General features: G+C 34.0%; 1 protein-coding gene across 3 annotated transcripts in view; it reads right to left on the bottom strand.

Moving 5' to 3' along the window:
- Positions 1-27,784, bottom strand: part of TPR (translocated promoter region, nuclear basket protein) — a 62,789-nt gene that overhangs the window by 10,319 nt on the left and 24,686 nt on the right. For all 3 annotated transcript variants that reach the window (XM_019952526.3, XM_019952527.3, XM_019952528.3), the window contains exons 21-43: positions 27,318-27,483; positions 26,122-26,288; positions 24,983-25,135; positions 24,439-24,555; positions 22,225-22,428; positions 21,929-22,113; positions 21,329-21,476; positions 19,600-19,737; positions 19,366-19,497; positions 16,058-16,188; positions 14,653-14,863; positions 13,078-13,221; positions 12,512-12,710; positions 11,329-11,534; positions 11,063-11,124; positions 10,175-10,383; positions 8,812-9,084; positions 7,805-7,953; positions 7,060-7,143; positions 4,231-4,428; positions 3,284-3,415; positions 2,983-3,073; positions 262-446 (exon numbers count right to left, since the gene is read on the bottom strand). In XM_019952526.3, the coding sequence (XP_019808085.2) occupies positions 262-446; positions 2,983-3,073; positions 3,284-3,415; positions 4,231-4,428; positions 7,060-7,143; positions 7,805-7,953; positions 8,812-9,084; positions 10,175-10,383; positions 11,063-11,124; positions 11,329-11,534; positions 12,512-12,710; positions 13,078-13,221; positions 14,653-14,863; positions 16,058-16,188; positions 19,366-19,497; positions 19,600-19,737; positions 21,329-21,476; positions 21,929-22,113; positions 22,225-22,428; positions 24,439-24,555; positions 24,983-25,135; positions 26,122-26,288; positions 27,318-27,483 (3,684 nt within the window). The remainder of the gene's footprint in view (positions 1-261; positions 447-2,982; positions 3,074-3,283; positions 3,416-4,230; positions 4,429-7,059; positions 7,144-7,804; positions 7,954-8,811; positions 9,085-10,174; positions 10,384-11,062; positions 11,125-11,328; positions 11,535-12,511; positions 12,711-13,077; positions 13,222-14,652; positions 14,864-16,057; positions 16,189-19,365; positions 19,498-19,599; positions 19,738-21,328; positions 21,477-21,928; positions 22,114-22,224; positions 22,429-24,438; positions 24,556-24,982; positions 25,136-26,121; positions 26,289-27,317; positions 27,484-27,784) is intronic.

The following is a 27,784-nucleotide window of genomic DNA, read 5'->3' as shown; positions in this document are numbered from 1 at the left end:
AATCATCTCACTTTATATACAACTTTAATAAGCCTTGCCTTTCCAAAGTTCACTTCCTCTATGAAGTAAATTACTGCCATATTTCAGGGAAAATAATTCAGAGATTAGTTTCAGCTCAAAAGTTTTACAAAAATACACCAAATATTAGAACGTTCACTTAATTTCTGGGGAAAAACAAAGTAATTACTAATGGAAAGAAAGGGAGAAAAAACCCAACATGTTTTCAAGTAAAATTTTCAGAATGACTAGTATTTTTAATACCTGAACTGGTGGTCCTAACTCTTGAGGTGGAGCATGAATGGTCAGTCTTGGGGGAAGTGGGTGTGGTGGGCGTCTTGGTGACTGAGGTGCTCGAGGGGTCTGTCTTTCAGATGCTGATGATGGCTGTTGTTCTCTAGAAATCTCCTGGGAAAAAGAGGACTCTGCAGTACCGGTATTTCCTTCACCTATAGGAAGAGAGAAGCTTACTTTGAACAATTATGTTTACCACAAAGTAACTTGGACAATCCCTAGAAGTATAAATCTTACCACTCGGAATGTTCACCTAATATTTTCAGAAAAAAAGTAGTGAGGTGTGGTAGACCCAGAGATACTGGGTGTGCAGTTAACAGTGGTATGGCCTTAGCAACTCCCTTCTATTTATTTGGTTGGTTAATGGAACAAAAATGTAATGTACAAGAAACATTTTTCTGAAGATATCAAATAATGGACATAAAGCACCTAGCTTAACACATGATAAAATAAACATTTAATAAATTTTGGCTCATATTATTAAAATAGGCAAATTACCTAAAGATCAGACCACTACAGTTATTAGTATTACACTCAAACAGGGTGAAGGAGATTGGTAAAAAGCCTTACAATAACTTTCATATTCTGGTTTTCCTAAATTTTGAATTTCAACGGCCCTTCAGATGTCTAGGTCTTCTACATACAAAGTAAAACAACAGAAGTGAAAAGTTGAATACGATATCAATTTAGTAGTTTAAAAGTCTGAGGTCTAGAATCAGATTCCAGCCCTAACACTTTTTGTTTTTTAAACGTTTTTATTGGAGTATAATTGCTTTACAATCGTGTGTTAGTTTCTGCTTTATCACAAAGTGCATCAGTTATACATATACATATATCCCCACATCTCTTCCCTCTTGCATCTCCCTCCCTCCCACCCTCCCTATCCCACCCCTCTAGGTGGTCACAAAGCACCGAGCTGATTTCCTTGTGCTATGCGACTGCTTCCCACTAGCTATCTATTTTACATTTGGTAGTATATATAACTCCATGCCACTCTCTCACTTTGTCCCAGCTTACCCTTCCCCCTCCCTGTATCCTCAAGTCCATTCTCTAGTAGGTCCCAGTCTTTATTCCCATCTTGCCCCTAGGTTCTTCATGACCTTTTTTAAAAAATTCCATATATATGTGTTAGCATACGGTATTTGTTTTTCTCTTTCTGACTTACTTCACTCTGTATGACAGACTCTAGGTCCATCCACCTCACTACAAATAACTCAATTTCGTTTCTTTTTATGGCTGAGTAATGTTCCATTGCATATACGTGCCACATCTTCTTTATCCATTCATCTGTCGATGGACACTTAGGTTGCGTCCATGTCCTGGCTATTGTAAATAGCCAGCTTTAACACTTAATAGCTATGTGATCTTGGTTATATCACTTTGCTTCTGCTTCTCAGATTCTTCACTGGTACCTGAATCTGATAGGCTTACTGTAAGAATTAAATAGTTCAGTACAAGTATAGTTGCTCAGAAAAAGCACTTATTTTGTAATTACTAGCAATGTACCAAATCCATCCACTAACTTAAAATTATCTAGACTACTAGGCATATTTTTGCTTGATTGTAAAAAATAAAAGGAAGTCTCCAACAAGTATTCAATGAGCATCTGTTATATGTTTTGTATCTAGGAAAAATGGCTATGAACACCCACCCTCACAAGACTTAGCTTCTAGTGATATTACCTAAAGAGGCAAAAAAATTTCCCTTTATAACCCAATTATGTGACACAAAAAAGGTGTTTCTTAAATCCATAAAATGTTTTAGAAAACGTAAATTATTATAATTAATCTCTCTCCTTAGCTCATCTCCCTTAAAAAGCAACACTATTTTCATTATATGGTTCAGTCTTCATTAGTTTATTTTTCTCTTAAACAATTAAAAGTTGAAAAGATTGCCTGCCTTTGTTTTAATTCAAATGAGCATACAATTTGCACTTTTAAATATACAGGCCTACACAGAAACTCAGATATACTGTTTTCCCACTAGTCTACATATATAAAGTTTTTATTATATTACTATTAATGATTCTGGCTCAGTATTGTTAAAACCAGAATGGCATACTAGACGATCACCAATTCTTTAAAAAAACATTTTAAAACCATTCTAAAATAAAATTATTATCTATGAATTCCATAATTCTTTACTGCCTATAACAGTCCAGCTGACCTCCAGGACTCATCCTTTCAAGAATTAACAAAAGGTGTGCTATATTGATGAAAAAATCTTTTATTCATTGGAAAACTGGACAACACTGCAAAACTCCTACACCCACAAATCTTGAAACATGTAGCCTGATTAGACTGACCTCTTCTGGTTGTGAACTGCCATTACTATTAGAAGTCCCTGACTTAAATTTCTACTTAAGAGCAGCAGCAACACATGGCATTTATAATGCTTTGTAGATTTAAAATTTTTGAATCTTACAGCAGACCAATGAGGTAGAAAAAATAGTATAATGACTACATTTTAGATATAAACATAGTAGACTTTATGAGAATGATAATGACAAAGCAAGAACAAGAGCCAGTCTTTTGCTTGCCAGTTTATTAACCAAGTTTTATTACCTATGTGATAATTAAGTGCAGTCCTAGTTTAGAAAACGTCAGGTTAAAATATTAAAAGTGTTCAATTAAAAAGAGACTAAAAAAACAAAACAAAACATAAAGAAAGAAAAACAAAACCAAATCTCACCACTGTTTTGAGAATCAGCTGCTCTCTGATTACTTTCACCTCCACCCATACTTTCTTCTGTTTCTGTACCTGGATCAGTCCCATCACCACCCTAAAAACAAAATATGAATGCTAAATGCAAATAAATCAAGTAGTTACCTTAAAAAATAATTAACCAAACCAAACCACAGTAGAAACAAACAAAAACCCAAAGATAAGAAAAGCTGTAGCGTTCTGAGAATACAAGCCTTTTTATATTCTTGAAAAACAATACTAAGCAAGTTCTTAAAGAAAACTGATTGTCAAAATTCTAGCCAGTTACCTCAGCATCATCAGCTTCATACCCATCGTTGCCATCTGCACTACCAGTGCCTTCATTACTATCTTCACCCTCGTCTCCCATCCCTGTGTCATCTTCATCATCATCGTCTTCTTCTTCATCTTCTTCATAATCCTAGTAAAAAATCCCCAAGTATAAATAAAGATCTAGGACATGGTACACGTGTTCTGCATATCTTGATACCATGGTTAGAAATTTAAGTGACTCATTATTGACCAGGATACAGGAGTTGTCCTGAAAGTTATATGGGATTACTTCAGTGGCAGCAAGTATCAAAACTGTGAAGCTTACTGGAATTAGTACAGTAATAATCAACTCTGAATTCTAACTATTCATATGAGATCAATTCAAAGATTAAAGCTCCCAGATGTCCACAGAATGTCAAGTGGTCCACTTTAATTCTAAATTTAAAATGTGGCATTGAATAAGAAAATGGTGAAATTATACTATGCTATAAGCTTTTAAAAAACATTGATTAATAAAGGAATCTAAAAACGAGAAGCTGTCAATATAGGATTAACTCCCAAAATAAAATGCCAAGTTTCACTTAGAATATGTTTTAATTATCATGACATTCTTTTGAAAAGAACTATAAGGGCTCCACAAGAAAAAAAAACCCTTTTTATTTCCAGAAACCACAGTGCTTACAATTAAGTCTATAGTCACTTATCAGTGAGATTTAAGATTAAGTTTAATTAATCTAACAAATTCTAAAGGACTCAGTAATCATTTAAAAAAAATGAGATTTTCCATCACTTGTTCTATTCAAAATGTTAAGTGCATAACTAATCAGGATAAAAGAAAAGCATAATAATCTATTTAAAGTGATGGAGAATCAGAATTTACTGGTTGATGCATTAGTATTCCCAAGGATTTCAGCATTTCATCCAGCAGTTTAAAACAATACAAGATTTCAAATCCAAATTTACCTCATGTTCCCCATCATTTTCATCATCATCCTCCTCTTCATCATCACTGTCAATTACAATGACATCATCTCCTTTGCCTTGACCATCTTGTGATGATGTTGTTTGCTGATCTGATTGAAGAGGTCCAAGGTCTATTTGTAGAGACTGAGAGGTTTCTTCACTGTCTTCCATTGGTGTATAATCTCCCTGGGTGACTCCCTTTAAAAGCAAAAGATAAATGAATAAACAAACAAATAAATAAAGTCAAGTATACTTAAAACTATCAGTGACATACTGTAGATATAAGTAAAGGCTAAAGAATACTTATGGACTACCAGAATTTTATTTTTAAAAATACAGTTTTGAAAGCAGAATTAATTTAAAATAAATGCTTTGAGTTTCTTTACAGTCTTCCTATAGAATTATTATAAATCCCACTGGGTAATACTCCAATAAAAAAGAGAGAAAACACTTTATGTAGACACACATGTATATATGTGTCAAATCTACCAGTGTGGTACTGTAGATGAGTGTTGTCCATCAGAAGTATAATGTGAGCCACAATATATTTCTCATATGGAATTTAAAATTTTTTTAGCAGTCACATAAAAAAAAAAAAGCAGGTGAGATCAATTTTAACAATAATTTAATATAGCCCAAAATTTCAACATGTAACCTATATAAAAATTATTAATCCTACATTTTAAAATTTGTAATAAGTCTTCAAAATCCAATGTATATTTCACACTTAAGAACATGCCAGTTTGGACTAGCCATATTTCAAGCGCTCAACACCCAACATGGTTAGTTAATAGTGCGGACCAAAGGCAGAAAAAAGACTATCCATGGAACTGCAACATATAATTTTAAAAAAGACAAAAAATTTTCCCCAAATCAGAAATACTGTGTAAAACACACTAAATAAAACAAACTATTATAATTGTCTTTTTACAAAAATACTTCTCCCCCTCTCAAAACTCTATCTTAAGCCTTTAAACTGCATTAAAGATATACCAGACGTAAAAATAATTCTTCCCTTAATCTATTTCCTCACAATTCCATTTTTTAGCTACTGAAATAAACTGCAATTTAACTTTATTTTTTGGTATTTACTATAAAAATTTAAACGTTTACTTTTTATTTTAGTTCAGCATTCAGCAAAATTTGTTTTTTTTTGGCCATGCCACACGGCATGTGGGATCTTAGTTCCGTGATCAGGGATCAAACCTATGCCCCTGCAGCGGGAGCGAGGAGCCCTAACCACTGGACTGCCAGGGAATTCCAAAATCTCTTTTATACAAGCCAGAGACAATGTCTTATGAACTAAATCATTCATAAAGATGTTTACTGTAATGGAAAATATGAGTAAGTCATGGTATAACTAAAAACGTAACAAACTAACATGCTTATTTCAAGAAAAGCAACACTTAGAACATCTGCTTCATTGTCAGAAAATTAGAAAAATGAACTGTTACACTTTCACACACTAAGTAGACAGTGCAAGAAGACAAAATGGAAAGCCCAAAGGCACTTTTGAGTCACAGACAATTTTGCCAATCTCAAGAAAAAGCTTTGCACAAAAGATTTCAGTATAATTTAACCAAGCCTGGCAATAACATAGAAATTCACATCTTATTTCAAAATTGTTATTATGCTCTTCAGGTATGACCCGCTCTGAAATATACACAAAATCGATGTCATTTAGAGTATTACATATTCATCTTGGAGGTTTAGTTTTCTGTTCTTAACCAAGGAAAACGGAAAAAATTAACTTACAAAATTAATGCATCTAAGAAACTAACATTTACTTGCAATCTATGGTTACTTATGATTAGCCTGAAACAATTCATTTTATACAGATAAAATAATTTTAGAATAAAATGATCCTAAAAATTTATCCAGACAGAAAGTACTGTTTCAAGCTTAACAAGACAAATGGAAACCAGACAGCCTGAGCTCAAATCCTAGCTCCAATGCTATGAAAACCTGGGTGCATGACTTAGCTGGGCATTGGTTTCTTCACCTGTAAAACAGGGAACCCTGTTGCAAGATTTCTTATGAGGATTAAATCAGTTAATAAATGCAAATATTTCAGAACCACACTTGGCATATAATAATGAGTTGTGTTAACTAATATTATAATATTACTATAAATATGAATTACTATAAATTATGAACTCTCAATTTGTAGGGCGGAGGAATGGAAGAAAAGCAATAATTTGAGTGCCTAATATGTGGCAGGTACTATTTTAGGTACTCTACAAAACTAAAAATTATGTTATCTTATGACAAAATTGAGGCTTAGGAGAATTAATGTCTTGCTTACAGTCACACAGCTTCTAAGTGGTAGAGTTAGGAACAGAAGCCAGAGCTTTGTAATTTCAGAGTCTATGCATTCCCATTAGTTAGGCTGCCTCTGGAGAAGCCTCAATGTGAGTTCAAAAGATGAAGAGGTACACAAATGCGTTTCCTTTCACAGATTATTTTAATTCAGTAAGGGAAGCAATAGAGGGGAGCAACAAAGGATACCAAATGGGGCACTTATTGATTAACTCAAGACTCAACCAGCTCATCCTTCCAAATAAAACAGAGTGGGTAATCTTTACTCATGACAACCTTAGCTTGGAAAATCTATGCTAACTATAAACAAAAACATTGCTTTAATAAAGTTTAGAAGGCAGGATACTAATTAGAAGTAAAGCAGAAACAGCATTGGTAATTCTAACAATATTTCATTAAACATAAAAGCAGCAAATTGAAAACAGAAGTCCAAATAATATTTCAATTTGTCAAGGCTCATTTCATTCACTAAAAGCAATAATTTGTTTACTTTAAGTATGTTTTACTTACTTCTCCAATGGAATCTTGAGAATCTTGGTTGTATACTTGAGTCTCTACCTCTCCATCAGTACTTTCTTCTGCCATAACTTCTTCCTGAATCATGACATACAAGTGTGGTAACCATATCAGTTCACTAGATGAAGCATCACCTGGTCAGTGAGTTCTCCAATAAAACAAAACTCAAATCTGTAATTTTATGAAGCTGTACATCAGAAATGTTCACTTATATTTACTTATAAAATATAAACAATCACATTCCTCTTTGGTATATACAAAATAAGGTTTATGAACATTAATTAAATATATGCAAGTGAAATTAATTTAGTAGTCTCAATGCTTGATAATAAAACAATTCATTACAACTTATCTTCAACAAAAGAAAATAAAGGAATACCATTTTGGTCAATCAGAGAAAAAGATGGCAGGTACCAGTTTAAAATTCCCATGAGACTATAACTTCCTTATTCTTTAAATTAAAAAAAAAAATTGAAATGGAATTCATCCTACGTTTTTGTAACTGTGTTTTAAAAATTGAAATGGGAACTAATTCAATTAAACATACTCAAAGAATATAAAACAGTGTTGGCAACAGCAACAATACCTGGGTTTTCAGTGGAAATTTTACAGTAAGTTCAACAAGAGAGTTTTCTGGATTTTGATCCCAAAAGGTCCATTCTCTTAATAATGTTGTAACTGAAAGAATACCTTGGGTCTATCGGTAGAAGTAAAAGTAAACAGAAAGATCTTTACACACCTCAGTTCCTACAGGTGTAACACTTTTCAACTTCTTTGGAAGAGGCATTTCCACTGTATCGTCAGAGATCTGGTCTGATGCTTCTATGGTGCTATCTTCTTCCTCTTCACGTGTGCGCTTCGGCAAAGAAGAACTTGGGGTAGCCGACACTTTGAAATTACATAATTTAAACCTTGAATTAGAGCGTGATAATCACTCAATTTAGACAAAGTTAATTTAAAAAATATCTTGGTCATTTAACTAAAAAAAAAACATGGTAAAAATTTGGACAGAACAACATAATTTGTTCCTGCTAATCTATGTGTAAACAAAGAGCAATTTACGCTCTGAATCAATGGTCTTAACCTTTGGTTAATAAAGCCAATCAACTTCTACAACAATACATCTGACTCACTGTGACTGTACTGATACAGAATTGCTACTCACAAAGCTTATATAGGGCCATCTTATAATTTATAAAACCCAGGACTCCTTGGATAAAAAAATTTTCCTTGTACGTTTAGACTTGAAAATTCTTACTTAATCTTCTTCTAGATATCTTTTAGTTCTCAGGACTTGTATTAAGTTATAGCTGACCCTTGAACAACTCAGGGGTTAGGGGTGCTGGCCCTCCATATCAGCCATTCCTTCGTGTCTGCAGATTCAACCAACTGAGGATGTATAGTACTGTAGTGTTTACTATTGAAAAAAATCCACATTTAAGTGGACCACAAAGTTCAAACCTGTGTTGTTCAAGGGTCAACTGTATATAAAATAAGTTTCAGGTTGTATCACCTTTAAAATTAGTCAAAAAATAACTGGAAAGGAAGAAAGATCTTAATGACAAAAACGAGTGACCTAAAATAGAAGTCAGCAGTAAACATAAAATAAGATGTTAGGAATATCGTCATCCATTTTAATACCTGGTAGAAAACAAGTAGGTACAAAGAACATTCAAACTATGTATTATACTCAAGAAACTATAAATGCACAGGTCTACTCTAACCTCATTTTAAAATTAGTCTTACCAGTGCCAAACACTGCTGTGGAAGTAGAAGGACGCTCAACTGGTGAACTCTGAACCACCTCCACTATGTTTGGGGATAGCTCTTGATTTGTAGGCTCGATCTGAGGATGACTCTGTTGAGTGGGCTGCACAAAAGCCGTAGCCTGTGTTTGTTGCTGAACAGTTAAAATGGGTTGAGGGATAGAAGGCTGGACGTTAGGACTAGTAGAACGAACAGATCCACTTGTGCTTCCGAAAACTGGAACATGTTCCACAGGCCCTTCTGATTGCATGGCTGAAAAATAATTAAAACATTTAATATATTAAGTTTTCTACTTTTACCAAAGCTGGAATTGTCCTTCCCTATTCTCTTATAGGTGACATTTTGCATAGTTATTTATGTACATACCTCTTCCACTCACTAGACAAAAAACACTGAGGGTAAAAGTAATGTATTATGCATTTTTGTATTGCCTATGTGACAGACATAGAGTGTGCAGTAAACTGTTGGCTGAATTAAATAAATAAACTGTTTTTGCATCTATTATTCTATGTAAATGACCAAATAAAATGACATTAAGAAACTCAAAGTCAAATTATAAGTTTTTATTAAGTATCATTTTGTTTTCAACTAATATAAAATGACTGTTAAGTTTAACTGGTAATATATCTCATAATTATTTTACTGAATGTAGTTCAAATAAAATATTCTGTCCTTTCACAGCATATATACATGTTATATATTTCTAAACACTTAGTTTACTGAATTCTAACATTTGTTAAGACAAAGATCTAAGAAAATTGTATTTAGTAACTTTTACTGACACCTATCTTGGGGTTGGGTAAAGGGATTAAACAATGAGAGAAACAAATTCCTACCCTTGAGGAGCTCAATCTAGCGGAATAAAAAAACATGTATTCAGCTGAATAAAATGTGGCTGTAATTGTTGTAATGAGTAAGAAAGTGACATGGGAAGAAAGTGCAGAAAGCAATTACAAGGTCAGACAGTTTATCAGGGAAGAAGTTGATGTTTGGGTTGAACCAGTGATTTAATATGGTTTTCTGAAGTGGATTTCGTATCATCCTTCTTAGCTAATAGAGGTAAAAAATTTGGTCCTGGAAAAGCATGCCATATACTTATAGGGGTGTATTTCTCTCCTTCTTTAGCTTCAAAACACAAAAAGCAAAAAGGAACGGAGGGAGGAAATATGCTACATTAACAAGTATCCCAGGAGGCATACACCTGAAAATATTAAATGCCCACTTTTACATGAGGTCTGACTTTAGCTTTAGTGGAAGCCTCATTTATCCTTGAAGTTACTGTCATCTTCTTGTAATAAATCTAAGTAAACAGTTCAATCAGACCTGTTATTATTTTACTTACCTTCTTGTGATTCCACTTGTGTAGTGGGCATCACTGTAGCTGTTGGGGTTGTAGTAGGATTTGTAACAGTTGCAGGTGTAACCATTGGGCGGATACTAGCCCTAGGTGTTGACTTATTCCCAGCCATAGCTGCAGCTGTCACTTTACTTGGAGTAGACACAACAGGAGTTGGCTTGATATTGGCTGTTGGAGGGTCTGATGTGCTGGCACTTACAGAGGGGAAAATGCAAGAATAATAAATCATAAAAAATTACTAAAAATATTCCTTATAAAATACATATACTCTATCAAAAGCAAAGCACATATGCTTCTTGAAGTGAGTGTCTAATAATTATGACCTTAATATGCATTCAGACCTTATTAACTCTGTTTTCCTAACACTGCTTTGGGTAGACCTTTGGCAGATTAGAAAAAAAATTAAAGAGACAGTTCAGTATAGTTCTACATTTTTTGTTCACTAAATATTACAAAACTCTTATTGAAGAGGTTTTGAACTTAAGCATTAAAAACTGTGCAGGAAATGTTCTGCAGTGGTGCATCCTGACAATGTAAAAAGTATTCAACTGTGCTCAGTCTTTTATCCTTGTATCATATAACATCACAGGGAACATTAGTAGCCTATCTTAGAAGTCAATCACAAACTAAAAGATGAAAGACACTTTCTCTGTCACAAAGCTCTACCTATCTGATAGGACTGAAAGTATACTGAAAACAAGACTTCTGGAAAAAAAAATCTCAACAACTACATGATGCAGTTTTGCACAGGATAAATGGCTTTTTAGTTACATATTTTTATTTTTTCTCCCCAAAGATCACTAGATCCTTCCCGTATTTTAAAAGAAAAACAGGGAACAGACTGCAAACAGACTGTCAAAGAACAAAACTCACATTCCTCTTTCACCAGAAGTTGGAGCTGTTTTCAACGTGATCTGTCTCTGCTGTTCTGGGACCTATAAAAAGAAAACTATGGATTACTGTGCCTATCCCACAAGAGTCCACTAAACGGTGCCATCAAATTATTACTTGTTAATTCTTTCTATATACCTGGTTTAGTCAAAATTCAGTCTGACAAAGGCTCCTAAATCACCAGACATCTTCAAGTAAAATGCACAGGGCAAAGATGATTTGTCACTTAAACCGAATTAGCTAATTACCTTATTAGTAGGTTCTTGAGGCTCATCTCTCTGCTCAAGGTGTCTCTCTTGATGCTCCCTGAGTTCTCTTTCCAAGCGACTAATTCGACCTTCATACTGGGACTTAAGAGCAGTCATACGAACATCCAGTTCATCTTTCTGCTGATCTAAGGCTCCATTCCTTTGTTTAAGCTCCTCATTTTCTTTAGTTAGCTGATCTTTTACACCTAAAGAAGTAACCACATGATTCTATTAATATCAAAATCAAACACTGGAAATAAAATGCATTTATGTGCGTAATGAGTACTCAAAAGTCGTATCAGATTCTATTCCTGAACTTTAACATCCACAATAATTCTGATACACATCTCAGTAAGTAAAGTTCTAAACCTATCTGTATTTGCTTTATTACTCCAATATAAAATATATTCCAAAATAAAACATTTTACTTTTCCTAAGATCTCAAAAAGACAAAGGATCTACCATAAACTAGTCAGCAGGAGCCCTTTCATATGATCTTTAATATTTTAATATATTAGGAATTATAAAATTTTCATTTCATATAACCTACAGCATATACTCAAGAATAATTAAGAAACTTCTTTTATGAAATAAGTTGCCAGGGGCACTGTAGAGATCATTTAAAAAGCTGCATATAATAAAACTCAACTGATTTGGCATCTTATTTACCTACTAGCAGACTGGTAAGCAAGGTGCAGTAAGGCCCTGAGCATTGTAGCACTGGGCTCCTCATAAATTTGACATGATATTCTCCCTGAAGGGCTAAAGGGGCCCTCAGTGAAGTGAGGCACAGAAAACTTATTTGGCTGGTAAGATCTGATGCTGTCTAAGAATTTACAGAAGGCTTCTGGACAGTATACTGTGGACCCAAAGGATCACCATTAAAAGGTAGTAATAGTTACACAGTAAAGCAGAAGGATGGCTGTACTCTCTATCTACTATCTACTACCAGTTAACAATTAAGAAAGATTTCATAAAAAAATTACTGACATCCTCATCACTTGAAAATTAAAATTGCTGTAATTTGTGTCTAATTAAATAAACCTAAATATCTAAAGCACACATGCACATACACAGAAGTCACTTTATAGTATTTACTTTTCTTTTCTACTTAATTTTTAGCCTGAATCAAGTAACCAACTTTCACTATCAAGTTCAAATCTTAAAGTATACAGAAACTTACCAGCTAAATGTGCAATTTTTGATTTTGCTGCTACAATAGCCTTTCTTGTTTTTTCTTCCTTTTCAGTTATCTGCTGTCGGAGCTGTTCCTCCTGTGTGGTTCTATCTTGAAGGTCCTGACGAAGTCGTGAAAGTTCAGATTGAAGCTGCACAGTCTGTTCCTGGAGACTTCTTGCTTCCATCTCTTTTTCAGATAATGTCTTTTAAAGGAAGATGAAGTATGCACCATGTAATTCAACGAAATCTATATAACTGTATGCCCTACAGACTTCAAATGTAAAACTTATTAATTTGCTTATTTAGATTAAATGGAAGTATAAATATAAAATGGTGGTCAAACCAAGTAAGTGAACACTTAAAGATGATTAGGTATTATTTACATACATAAGTCATTCAAAGTAAAAGGATAAAATATATACCTTTCCATATAAGAGAAAGTATCAGTGTTTAACACATTTTTTTTTCCAAAATTCCTTTTTATGACTGAGTAAAATTCAATTGTATTTCTTTAGCTTTTCAACAAGAAAACAATTCCTTCAACACCTTCCACTACTCTTCTGCTCATACCTTCTGCAGATTCTCCACCTGACTCTCGAGTGATTTTGACTTTGTTTCAGCTTGGTTAAGGGTTTCTTTGAGCTCCTGCATTTCCTGGACTGAGACATGCTGTTCCTGATGTTCTCCAGAAGACTGAGCTGAGGTCTCCATGACCTAAGATGACAAAGAGTATATACTTGCACATTAGTCAACAATTCTGCAAATTCATCTAAGAAAATAATCATAAGTATGTAAAGAAATTTATTTTTAAGGGTATTCATAGATAAATCTTCTACGGAACAACTTTAATGTCCAAAAGTAAGCTATTAAACAGGTTAGGGCTTTCCATACAACTAGGTATTAACCAGCTAATCAAAATGCTGATGCATTATTTAACACAGAATTATTTGGAAAAACAAATCACTCATATGTAAACGAAAGCATACTAAAGTGCTAACAATGGTTAACTGAGAGGTAAGAATTTTGAAATTTTTTCTTTATATGTTTTTTCGTCTAACGTGCTAAATACACAATAAAGTCAATATACAAGTTCTTTACCACTGGGAATTAAAAACAAAATTCAGATCCAAAGTAAAACAAGGATTTAAAAATTCTTTTTGGTAGGTGGTTAACACAGACTACTTATTTAAAACTGTAACACAACCTGATCAATTAAAAAGAACTAGTATTTTTTGCGATACTCGGGCCTCTCACTGTTGTGGCCTCTCCCATTGCGGAGCACAGGCTCCGGATGCACAGGCTCAGCAGCCACGGCTCACGGGCCCAGCCGCTCCGCGGCATCCTCCCGGACTGGGGCACAAACCTGAGTCCCCTGCATCGGCAGGTGGACTCTCAACCACTGCACCACCAGGGAAGCCCAAGAACAAGTATTTTTTGATATACACAATTTCAGTCAGCAATGAGTTACAAGAACATAGTTTTGAAAAGGAGCAATATTTGAAATTGGGAAACTGAATTAAAATATCTAGCATTTATTTACTACTATCTCTATATGAATTTATAGTTCATTTTGGGACATACTAAAGAGCAAATCTTTTTTTTTTTAAATTTAATTAATTAATTAATTTATTTTTGGCTGTGTTGGTTCTTCGTTGCTGTGCACAGGCTTCCTTGCAGTGAGCGGGGGCTACTCTTTGTTGCGGTGCGCGGGCCTCTCATCGCGGTGGCCTCTCTTGTTGCAGAGCACGGGTCCTTGAGCACAGGCTCAGTAGTTGTGGCGCACGGGCCCAGCTGCTCTGCAGCATGTGGGATCTTCCCAGACCAGGGCTCGAACCCGTGTCCCCTGCATTGGCAGGCGGACTCCCAACCACTATGCCACCAGGGAAGCCCCAAGAGCAAATCTTAAACCAAATAAAGATATCACATATAAGCTTACCCTTGCTTAGAATCTAAAAACCAATAATTAAAAATTATGAATAAGGTTTTTGTAAGTTATCCAAATATTTATATATGTATCCAAATATATATCCACCCATATATCCAAATATATACATAAAACTGTGTAAACTGTGTATATCAAAACTGTGTTATCAAAAATGATAATATATATATGAAGAATATATTAAAAAAAACAGTTCAAAATACCTTATCTTGTTGTGCTTTAAGTTCTTCATATTGAGTCTTGTACCTACGCCCAATTTTCTTGACTTGAGTAATAGTTTTAACTTTTTCTTGAATATCAATTATTTTGGCATCTAAGTCCTTCTGGATGCTTTCCTTTTCAGTTCTTACTTTATTTAAATCTTCCTTTAGACTCTGGATTAAGTTCTGGTTGTTAGTCAAAGATGCATTTGATCTAAGCAAAAAAAATGGGGTAAACACTAAATATTTGGAACTTTCCAAATTTTAAAATCCTTTAAGTTACATTTTTATTGTGTTGCTTTAGTCTGTTTTTTATTTAGAAAATTCTAAGAAAACCATACACACTTCAAAAGATAATTTCTTAACTTATGAACCTGTGGTCCTTTAGAAAGATCTGATTTACTTATTATATGTCATACATGCCCATTTTAGAGATGAGAAAAACTGAGCTACAAATGGTCAAGTAACATGCACACTTTTACTCTGCGTTGGTATACAGAGTTTAATCCACATCTGTCTGATAGCAAAATCTATACTCTTTCCACTCTACTGTGTGCTGAGTAAGTATATTAGGCTTTATAGGCCACATACAATGTTTGTTACATGTTCCTCTTCCTCCTTTTTTACAACACTTAAAAAATGTAAAAATCATTCTTAGCTTCCAGCTGTACAAAAAAAGACCTGTGGATTATAGTCTGCCAACCCCTGTACTGTTATCATGAACAGAACTTGAAATCAGATGACCTGAATTAAGAACATGGGTTTAACCGCTACTAACCTTATAAGCTTGGGTACCTTTCTGAATCTTAGCTTCCTCATCTTTAAAATTAAGTAATATCTCTCCTATTTAAAATGCCAGACTACTGTTATGAAAAAAATAAGAGAATAAATATGACAAAAATTTGTAAGCTTATCAAGTATCACATAAATAGGGGCTATGACAGGGACAAAGGACATTGAAGCTTAAAAGAGGTAAACCAGAAACATTAATTTTAATATTACATTTATCTTTAAAAGCCAATATTTCACTATAAGTTCATTTAAAAACTTTCTTTATTAAAAACTTTCAAAATAGATTCATGAATATATGTTAACCCAAAAAAATAAAAGATAAATCTACTTGCAAAAGTCATTGACTATTTTAAAAAGTTTGCTTTAGATTCATACCAACTATGTAGTTTTTTAAAAAGTAATAAAATATTGAGAAATAATGCATATATGAAGGCATAAAACTAAATTACTGCTTGCTTTGCTCTATAAAGTAATAAAAGGAAAGCCACATGTAAGGGCTCCAGCACTTTCCATTCTTTAAAAAATCAGGAAGCACTTAGGGGGTCACATAAAGAATAGAAACAAACTTCTTTAAGATTTCAAGAATTGTATACAACTTAAGGTTTCTTCCATATACCTTGCAATTTCAGCTTTAAGTCTTCCAGTTTCTTCAGTCAATTGTTGAATACGCTTAGCATGAACTTCCTTTTCAGAAAGGAGCTTCCGATACTCTTCTGTATCTGGATCTTTCTGTTGACTCACTAGATGCTACAACAGCAAAAATGCATAATATGGTTTTATAGGTTTTATGAAACTAATGTGCTATAACAAAGTATCAGAGTATTTGTGTTTACATTTGCTACTTGCATATATAGTGATCAAGCACCAAACTACAAGAAAATAAGATCAAAGCTTTAGTTCCTTTGTTTAGCTAAGATGTTTAGCCAAAATGGAAGGGGAAAATAAAATAAATGTCATTCACTATTATTTTTCATAGCTGCAAAGGAATATTTCAGAATCGTTACAATGGAGCCAAAAAAGGGATCCAAAGAATCTACAAGCTTTTAATATTAATATTAAATACCTAATTTCATTAAAGTGACACATACAAGGGAAAAAATGTCATAATGTATTACAATCTAAACAAAAATATGAAAATAATCGTAAATAATTGATTCCATTAACTAGGAAAGAAGGCATCATAATTTAACAGGAATGTATCTAGATTTGGGCAGATTATCCTCCTTTCTTGATTTTTCAGACTGCTTGTTTGATTAAAAAAAAAGAATAAATGCGCTCTAATATTCTATAGTCCTCTTCAGATATGAGTGGTTCCCTAGAGCATTTTCCAGGTGCTAGGTGCTGTGTGAACTGCTTCATTTATTGTTTAATTTTTGTAACATGAAGAGGGGTATAATGTCCTCATTTTCACAAATAAGGAAAATTGGCTCAGAAAGATTAATGTCCTCATTTTCACAAATCACGTAACTAGTATGTGGTAAGGCCAATTCACAATCTTTTGTTTGAATATAGAGCTAGCATTTCTTTTTTTTTTTTAACATCTTTATTGAAGCATAATTGCTTTACAATGGTGTGTTAGTTTCTGCTTTAAAACAAAGTGAATCAGCTATACATACACATACATCCCCATATCTCCTCCCTCTTGCATCTCCCTCCCACCCTCCCTATCCCACCCCTCTAGGTGATCACAAAGCACCAAGCTGATCTCCCTGTGCTATGCAGCTGCTTCCCACTAGCTACTGATTTTACATTTAGTAGTGTATATATGTCAAAGCCACTCTCTCACTTCGTCCCAGCTTACCCTTCCCCCTTCTTGTTTCCTCAAGTCCATTCTCTATGTCTGCGTCTTTATTTCTGTCCTGCCCTTAGGTTCTTCAGAACCATTTATATGTGTTAGCTAGCATACGGCATTTGTTTTTCTCTTTCTGACTTACTTCACTCTGTGTGACAGACTCTAGGTCCATCTGCCTCACTACAAATAACTCAATTTCGTTTCTTTATATGGCTGAGTAATATTCCATTGTATACATGTGCCACATCTTTATCTATTCATCTGTCGATGGACACTTAGGTTTCTTCCATGTCCTGGCTATTGTAAACAGAGCTGCAATGAACATTGTGGTACATGACTCTTTTTGAATTATGGTTTTCTCAGGGTATATGCCCAGTAGTGGGATTGCTGGGTCGTATGGTAGTTCTATTTTTAGTTTTTTAAGGAATCTCCATGCTGTTTTCCATAGTGGCTGTATCAATATACATTTCCACCAACAGTGCAAGAGGGTTCCCTTTTCTCCACACCCTCTCCAGCACTTATTGTTTGTAGGTTTTTTGATGATGGCCATTCTGACTGGTGTGAGGTGATACCTCATTGTAGTTTTGATTTGCATTTCTCTAATGATTAGAGATGTTGAGCATCCTTTCATGTGTTGGTTGGCAATCAGTATATCTTCTTTGGAGAAATGTCTATTTAGGTATTCTGCCCAGTTTTGGATTAGGTTGTTATTTTTTGATAATTGAGCTGCATGAGCTGCTTGTATATTTTGGAGATTAATCCTTTGTCAGTTGCTTCGTTTGCAAATATTTTCTTCCATTCTGAGGGTTGTCTTTTTGTCTTGTTTATGGTTTCCTTTGCTGTGCAAAAGCTTTGAAGTTTCATTAGGTCCCATTTGTTTATTTTTGTTTTTATTTCCATTTCTCTAGGAGGTGGGTCAAAAAGGATCTTGCTGTGATTTATGTCATAGAGTGTTTTTCCTATATTTTTCTCTAAGAGTTTCATAGTGTCTGGCCTTATATTTAGGTCTTTAATCCATTTTGAGTTTATTTTTGTGTATGGTGTTAGGGAGTGTTCTAATTTCATTCTTTTACATGTAGCTGTCCAGTTTTCCCAGCACTACTTATTGAAGAGACTGTCTTTACTCCATTGTATATTCTTGCCTCCTTTATCAAAAATAAGGTGACCATATGTGCATGGGTTTATCTCTGGGATTTCTATCCTGTTCCATTGATCTATACTTCTGTTTTTGTGCCAGTACTACACTGTCTTGATTACTGTAGCTTTGTAGTATAGTCTGAAGTCACAGAGCCTGATTGCTCCAGCTCCGTTTTTCTTTCTCAAGATTTCTTTGGCTATTCGGGGTCTTTTGTGTTTCCAAACAAATTGTAAAATTTTTTGTTCTAGTTCTGTGAAAAATGCCATTGGTAGTTTGATAGGGATTGCATTGAATCTGTAGATAGCTTTGGGTGGTATTGTTATTTTCACAGTGTTGATTCTTCCAGTCCAAGAACATGATATATCTCTCCATCTGTATCATCTTTAATTTCTTTCATCGGTGTCTTATAGTTTTCTGCATACAGATCTTTTGTCTCCTTAGGTAGGTTTATTCCTAGGTATTTTAGTCTTTTTGTTGCAGTGTTATATGGGAGTGTTTCCTTAATTTCTGTTTCAGAGTTTTCATCATTAGGGTATAGGAATGCAAGATATTTCTGTGCATTAATTTTGTATCCTGCTACTTTACTAAATTCATTTATTAGAGCTGGCGTTTCTAACCATACTATGCTATATGGTTTTGTCCCTCCTAAAAAGGTACCAGTCAGTGAACAAGTCTTCTTAAAGTGATTCAGTAAGCTACATAAATCCATTTATCACATACCAAAGCATTTTAGAGATAAAGCAAAAGCCTAAATTTGGAATACAAGTAAATAAATTAGCTGTTTTTAAAAATATACAAAACGTAACCAAAACTTTAAAAACTGAGTTATAAGTTTAATGCCTATCACGTATGTAGAGGTTACATGTTAGACTTTTACTGATCAACGCATAATACTTTCCACTAGCTCATCAAACATTTTTATCCCCTTAAATTTTACCCTATTATTTTAAATCAACATGTTTCCATATTTTGGAATGGGTTTAACTGCACTTACCTGGTTACGTGCTTTCCAACGTTTGACATCTTCTTCTAATAACTTCTTCTCTGCTTGCAACATACCGCTTTTCTCACTCAGTTCAGCATTTGCTTCTTGTAAGGGTAAAATATCTAACTCCAGTTTCCTCACCTGAAAATAGTTCCAGTATTTTTTTTTATACCTGATGTGAGAGTTTATTTAAAATACTATTAAAAATAATGTGCCTCTTCTCTTCATTAGTAAGTTACAAACCTTGGCTTGCATCTGTTGTAGATCCTGTTCTAGCCTTTCCTTTTCTTCCCTCAGCATCTTATTGGTCTCCATAACTACATTCATTGTTTCGGTTTTCTTCATCAGTTCCTCATGCTGGGCCATTGTTTTTGCAGTTACCTAAAGATTTCAAACATGTATACAGCAACATATAACAATAGATTAAGACCTACCTTTTCCTACCAGTTCTAATCTTTCCTACAAAAGTAAAAAGGATTTAAATGTCAACTTTTAAACAAATTCTTAGAAGTCTTACATGTTTTTCTGTAATTATGCTAATTACAGAGTTTAAACAAATACTAGAAATTAAAAGATGGAAGTAAAAAGATACTACAAATCCTGCTGACAAATAGTTTTTACATTAGGTAAGAACATCAATCCAGATCTTTCTGTATCTATTCTTTTTCTTGCTACACTGAATTAAAATAGTTCTAAAACAATGTTATTTTGATCCTCAGTTTTTTCCCCCTTTTTCAGAAACTCTTTTATATTTCACTCAGTTGTTTCATCACTTTGGTTCTGAGAAATTTTACTGAATATTTGTTAATTTGTGAAGACCTTTTCTTCTGTTCTCATTGAGTATAATTATCCATCTTTTGCACATGTTACTTTATTCCTTCACCATTTTAAAATTTATGGTTCATGACTGCCGTGCTACACTGTTCATCTTTGGTAGACATTCTATTAGTTTTGATATAATGTATGTTACTTCTTGACTCTCCTCTGACTATATGTAAGAGTTTGTTGAGCTGGGCATTTTCTACTAGTATTATTTGCCTTTCTGCAGCCCAAAGGAACAGCAAAGAAAGCAGAAGAGACTGAGAGAATATACAATCTTTGTTAGAAACCCCAATTCTGCTCTTTTCCTCCAAGTGTTAACTCCATTGAATTACAGGGTCTGTTTATTATTTCCGTAATGAGAAATGTTTGAATTTGGGTTGTTTTCTCAATAGGATATAACTCTGGAATTTTAAATTTCTCTCTGAAAATGTAAATCCAATAAATCTAATTGTTCAATTATTCACTTTCCCCTGTTTCAATGGTTTATCTCTAGCAGGCATTCCAACTATCAGTTAAAAGAAGATAAATGATTCAAGGTCTTAATTTCCTTCCTTCCAGATGTAGAGCTGTTATGCAATAGTAAGCCTTTGGGTGGTAGTGTGGACTAGGAGTTAATAAGCTTATGTTGTGATCACATATTCACTAAGCATCTTTTATTTTCCTTTGGTCAATTGTTTTGACTACATTTTGCACCTCTGATGAGAAAGGAATATTCTGTAGCAGTTTCAACCTACCTTTTTTTCTAAAATGACTATCAATCTATAATGAAAACTACAGTAATAAATTAAGATAACTGAAATTTATTAAGCACTCACTGTGTACCAGACATGATTCTAAACGCTTCATGTGCACTAACTCAATCCTCACTATTATTATCACCCCAATATTACAGACAAGGAAGTTTAAGAGCAAGGAAGTTAAACAATATATCCAAGGCACACATCTCACGGTGTGAAGCTAGAATTTGAAACCAGTCAGTCTGGTTACCATTAGTCTCTCACCACTGTATTGTGCCAGTGTTTACTAATGTTTAATGAATTTACACGTTTAAAAAGAATGCTTATTTCAAACTAAATTTTATGTTATTAGAAACTGAAATGAGCTCATCTCTTGATTTAACAAGTGCTTTCTTAAAGCTTAGGATACATACCTGAACTTTCTCCCTTTCAGCATTTAGACTATCCTGCAGTTCCTGCAGCTCTCTTTCTAAAAGTTCAACCCTTTGTCGATAGCGCAGGCTCTCAACCTGAACCACTTCAAACCTAGTTTCAGCAATTTCTTTTTCTCGTCGTATAAATCTACAAGAATATGTATTTTATTTGAATAGAAAAATGCCAACAACATAACATTTCAAAACTTGGATAATTTTTAAGATGACAAAAATCATTCACTTTAAAAACTATTTTTACAAAATGCTTTCATTAAAAAATAATGGGGGATATATTTTATTACAGACAGTGGCTTCTATCTTTAAAATAATCCGAAAGGCAATTAATTTTCTAAAGAACCCACTCAAGTTCTTACTATTAGATTCAACTTGAACTAATTTATTTAAATTGGCATATGTCTAAATGTCAAAAGTGATCACTAATTGGGTGATAGTGGCTTTGTTGACTAATAAGAGACAAAATGAGCTTTATGCCTAAATATCCTGTAACTCCCACTTGTCTAATTTATACATTTATAGTGTAAACTTCATAATTGTTGTTAACCACAGAAGTAAAAAGCATTAAGAATATATTGGATTTACCTGAGAATTTCCAAAATTTGTTCTTGAGATTTTCCTTCTTCACTGAGAGATACATTCAATGGACCTTGTACACCTTCCTTCATAGAGGCGACGATTTTGTCACTTAATTTTTCAATCTGATCATGAAGTAATCTGTTTTGTTTTTCTAGATCTTCACAGCGAGACACACTCTTGGAAACTTCATCCTATAATCCAAGAGTCTATCATAATACCAGATTTTCCAATGTACATTAAAAAAAAACTTTCAATTCTCTAAACATTCTGATGTACAATATGATTATGATGTACAATAATACCTTCAACATTCTCTCTCTTTCCTCCCAAGATGCTTTACATTCCAACAACTGTGATTCTGCTTTCTGGGTTGTTTCTTCCAAGTGCTGACGCACTGACACCATTTTGGAAACCTGTTCTTTGGCAGCTTGTAGAGCTTCAACATCAGCAGCATGTAGCATCAATTCTCTCTCATACTTATTCTGAGCTTCCACAGCTATTTTAGCCTGAAAGGAATTATTTCCCCATCGACATAGATGATTAAAAACCCATAAAGCTAATCTTTGAAAAGATGCACATTGTATTATTTAAAGTAATAAAAGTGAAGACAATCTCTAAATGTACCAAAAAAGGAGAATGATTAAAAATCACACTGTAGTGGGAAGCAGCCACACAGCACAGGGAGATAAGCTCGGTGCTTTGTGACCACCTAGAGGGGTGGGATAGGGAGGGTGGGAGGGAGGGAGACGCAAGAGGGAAGAGATATGGGGACATATGTATATGTATAACTGATTCACTTTGTTATAAAGCAGAAACTAACACACCATTGTAAAGCAATTATATTCCAATAAAGATGTTAAAAAATTAAAAAAAAAATCACACTGTCTATTTAATGAAATATTAAACATCTGTTCAAAATGAAACTTAAGAAGATGATATAGTAACTCGGAACAGCCTTTATGAAAAAAAGACTAAATATAACTGAGTTACATAAAATACATATATATACGCAAAGTGAATGAAGGTAAATGAAAACAATCTATTTGAGTACTGAAAAATGGATACATTATTTGATTCTAATTTCCAATATTATGCTGTTTGGCAATAAGCCAAAGACAATTCATTTTTGTCTAATTTACCTTCAATTTGAAGCACTTTCCCCTGTATTCCATTTTTAAAGTAATCCTGATACATATACATGTTATGTATATAAGCAATATGTAAGCAATAAAGAATAGTAACCCAACAAATGGCTATTAATATACCACCAAACATAAAAATGAGAATGTTTCCAATATCCTTACATGTCTTTCCTTCCCATTCTACCATTTCAATAATTCCCATTTTCCTGAATTGTTTTACCATTTCTTGTTCATAAAAAGCAGTATCACATATATGTGTGTGTGCATGCTGTATGTATACTTAAATAATGTGGTTTTGTACTTTTAAAGCTTATAAACAGTGGTGTATAGAAATCTGTGTAAGCTCAGTAATACATTAAAAAGGTATTAAAATTATTTTGTTGAGAAAAGTATCTCTATCGTGTCTGTAGTACAGCTTTACAACCAGAATTAGTGAAGGACTACAATAATGAAAGAATGTTTGCAGGCCTTCCCTGGTGGCGCAGTGGTTGAGAGTCCGCCTGCCGATGCAGGGGACACGGGTTCGTGCCCCGGTCTGGGAAGATCCCACGTGACGCGGAGTGGCTGGGCCCGTGAGCCATGGCCGCTGAGCCTGCGTGTCTGGAGCCTGTGCTCCGTAACGGGAGAGGCCACAACAGTGAGAGGCCCACGTACCGCAAAAAAAAAAAGAATGTTTGCAAGTGAAAGCAAGTACACATGTAATCTCCTACTCCTATTTTTCTATATTTTTCCCATTTATCAACTTTGTTTTGTTAATGGATATTGCTCTACAGGTATCTCCTACTTTTTGAAAGTTTGCTTTATGCCACTTTGCTTTTATGAAAAACCTACATTAGCGTCTGTTTTTGCTAACCAAAAGAAATCCAAAGAGCATTTTTGCTTTTACAAAAAAAGGAGAAAAGTGAAAAGTGTTCAGCGTTTGTTTTGCAGGAGCCATTATAGAGGCTGTGCGCACCCCGAGTAGCAAGAGAGGCACTGCCAAGCTCCCTCCCTGAGAACTATACTCAGAATCTCAATATCAAGCTGTCAGAGCTTTGAATTGTGTCTGTGAGCATCTATGCTTTATCTCAATTTATTTTGTGCTTCCATTAGCAAGATGTGTCCTAAGCTAATTGTTTCTTCACTTCATGACATTGCAGTTTACACACGGCTTCATAGGAACTTTCTACTTTTGGACAGCAGGGGAAACCTGTGTTTACTTTTAGCCTTCATATATACTTTTCAACTAATGTTATTCCAAGTTCCACAAGAGTGGAAATAAACCTGCATTTTTGTAAGATTCACCAATCCCCAAAATACATTAATATACTCCAAGAACTGTTCCCTAAGATCAAAGCTCACTTCTCGATAACTGGCTCTAAGAGTGACACTTACTTGTTCCTGACAGTCCCGTCTGGCTTGCTGCTCATTACTCAAAGCTGTGCCTGCTCTCTGAAGAGCTTCTTGTACTTCATTCTGAACACTATTGAGTGTTTTCTTTAACTCAGATAACTAAATCAGAAGAACAAGATTAAAACCAGAGTTAATTGCAAACTTACTTTAAAAATACTGAAGATAGATTTTTCAAAATACAAGTAGCCCAAAGACTTCTTACTAAATTTAAAATAGTCATAACCCGACATAATCTACTGGACAAATTTTGCAGGTCTATGTTGACCCCATATTACTATCTGCAAAAGTCAATTTTTAGGCAGAGGCTTCTAAAAAGCAGCACTGATACCTAGTACCATAAAGTAGTCTTAAATATCCAAAAGGAAACATGTGCAGATGTACAGAGTAAAACATAAAACTAAAATTGTTGGGTATGTGTTCATTCAATATCTGTTGAGATGAACTGAATAGTAGCTGATGAGCTAATTAAAAGAATTTAAATTCTTACCATAGAAAAAGTGATTGATATGGTAAAAACTTAATTTACCTGTTGTTCCATGCTCTCTATGGCTCTTCTCTTGTCATCCTGAAGTTCCTGTTTTTCCTTCTCTACTTCCATTAACTTCTTTTCCAGCTGTGTCTGAAACTCAGCTGACTCTTTTAAGCGAACTTCAATATTCTTATGTACTTCTTCTGTCACCTTTGCCATCAACCAAATAAGATACAAAGAATATACATATTTAAAATTATACAGTTACTTTCCCCAAATCTAAACTAAATTTAAAAAATACTAAAATTAATGTTTGCCTCGTATTTTTTTTAAAAAAATCCATCAAATGCTGATTCAAGAGTTCAAAAACATCACTTAAAACTATGCATAATTTACCTCTCTACCTGTTTACTGGTCATTTTTCTTTTTTGAAGTGAAATTTCCAATTTTCATTTTCCCCTCATTCTTCATATCCACTTGCCAAATCTGTCCATTCTACCACTGAAAGGGGTTTTTCTCCCCACATATTTTGATTTTCATGATGCCAGCCACGAAAGGATCTTTTAAAACTATGGCCCTAGTCTATTGCTATAGCCTCCAAGACAAACTTTGTACCCTCCAATCTATTACATTAATCTTTCTAGTTAAAGCAAATTCTGGTTATGACATGTTGGAAAAAAATCAATGCCTCAATAATCTTACAACGTATAATTTAGTATGACTTGAAAACCTTTCACATTTGGCTCCTGACTACGTTTATAATTATATTCCTCACTATTTCACTTCATAAATGCAACACACTAACTAGCCTTTTTATCTTGGCTGATGGTGCCTTCTACGTGGAATAACTTCCTACCTTTAACTATCCAAATGATGCTTTCTTTCAAGGCTGGACACAAATGCCTTCTCTCCTGTGGAGTTATGCATACTCAAAAGACAAATAATCTCACCTACCTCCCACTCACATCAACATTTCATCTATACCTTTTCTACAGCAATACACTTTCCATGTTGCACAAATTTTGTGTGATCTTTTTGTTTGTTTTATTTGGCTTATTAGACTCAAGCACTCTTAAGAGGTAAGTGCAATGTCAGTCAAATCCATACTTTTACACAGTGTCTTACACATAGCAACAACCTAACTTAAAAAAAAAAGTTAGTAAGTGCACGCAAACCGATTTCAAAATTGTATATACCTGTTTTTCCTTGTTGAGGGACTCTTCCAAACTAGTAACCATTGCACGATACTGTTCCACATTACTAGTGCTTGTTTTGAGTCTTTCCTTCAAGTCATTCACCTGCTCTTCTGCCTGCCTTAGCTGACTCAGAAGGTCATCCACATCTTCTTTGTTGCTAGGCTGACCTAAAAGATTTAACAGCTTTCTTAAAATGAACACGTTAAAAGATATTAGAGATGACTGTTATCAATCCTGACTGTGAAGTTAGGATTAAGGCTGAAATAAGTAGTTAACTACCTAAAAAGTATATTTCAACCCATACTGAATACCAAAATAAAACCAGGTTACTGTTAGTATGTTATTTCTTCAAAAGAACTTTGCTGTTACAAATATTTTTTTTAAAAAAAGATACTTAAAAAGAGAATACAAAATATTTCCACTAAACTGAGACAGTTACTTGAAGAAATTACCATTCTTAATTTATTTAAACGTTGTTTATTCCAAAACACTACACCTTAATCATTTAGTGCAATTTTCATTCTAAAATTCATGGAAAAGGAAGAAATTGCAGATTAGAAAGAATGTTTTCATACCATATGATAACAAGAAAGAAGTATTGGATAATTATATATATATACTATATATATCACATATACACAGATATACTTATGTTTTAAATTTCTCTTCTATTAAGAAATAAAACCATGTAGAAAATCTGGACACAATGGCTTTGCATTTGAAATAATGTATTGACAAAGAGAAGCAAAACCTAATGAGACAAATCTTTTACCTGTGGCTATCAATGAGCAAAAATTAGAAATGTTGCTCTAAAAGAGACCAAGCCAATCAATTATTTCTGTAAGTGAGCCATATCATTACAAATTCAACAAGTAACCTCATCTCGAAAGGGAGAGTTAAAAATTCAAATATTAACCCTCCACAAGAGAAACATTCTTAAAGTATCAGTAAAATGGTTTCAATAATTGGAAAACTAAGAGCATATCTTGGTCAGCTGCCATATGTACAACTATTCCGAATCTTCCAAGTCTGCAAATTTATTAATTTAAGTGGAAAACTGAGCTTTACTATAGGAACAATAAAGGTTTTTTGTTTTTTAAATCTTTTGCTAGTATCCACAAAGAATAGGCTATTTATCTACAGGATATGTTATAAACCTAAAGAGGTACTTTTTATCAGCCTACTTAATTATTTACCTTTACCAGTTCTCTGTGAGGACTGAGAAGCAAGCTGGACTTCCACATTACTAAGGTGCTGTTTCAATGTAGCAATTTCCTTTTGAGCATTTTTTAACAGTTCTTTTGTGTTAAGATGAAGATTAGTCTCAGTATCCAGCTGTCTCTTTGTATCTAAAAGTTGAACCTATAAGAAAAAATACATTAACCCTACAAACATTTACCTTTAAGTTCTTAAGTAACTAGAGGTTCAAGTTATCTTTTTACAGAACTTTAACACTCTGGCTAAAACAGGGTAACAGAGATGAGATTTACCTCCCCATCTGAAACAACCAAAATCAAAAAAACAAACACCAACCAAAAAACCCCAGACAAAACACATTAGAACAACTGTGATACCTGAGTTAGGAAACAAAAGAGGTGAACCCTACAATTTCCCAACTTATTGATTTAAGAGTGTGCAGGCTAAGGCATAGGGAAAGGGAAAT

The sequence above is a fragment of the Tursiops truncatus genome, chromosome 1, assembly GCF_011762595.2.
Source record: "Tursiops truncatus isolate mTurTru1 chromosome 1, mTurTru1.mat.Y, whole genome shotgun sequence".
Lineage (NCBI taxonomy): Eukaryota > Metazoa > Chordata > Mammalia > Artiodactyla > Delphinidae > Tursiops > Tursiops truncatus.
This window is presented reverse-complemented; position numbering and strand designations above follow the sequence as displayed.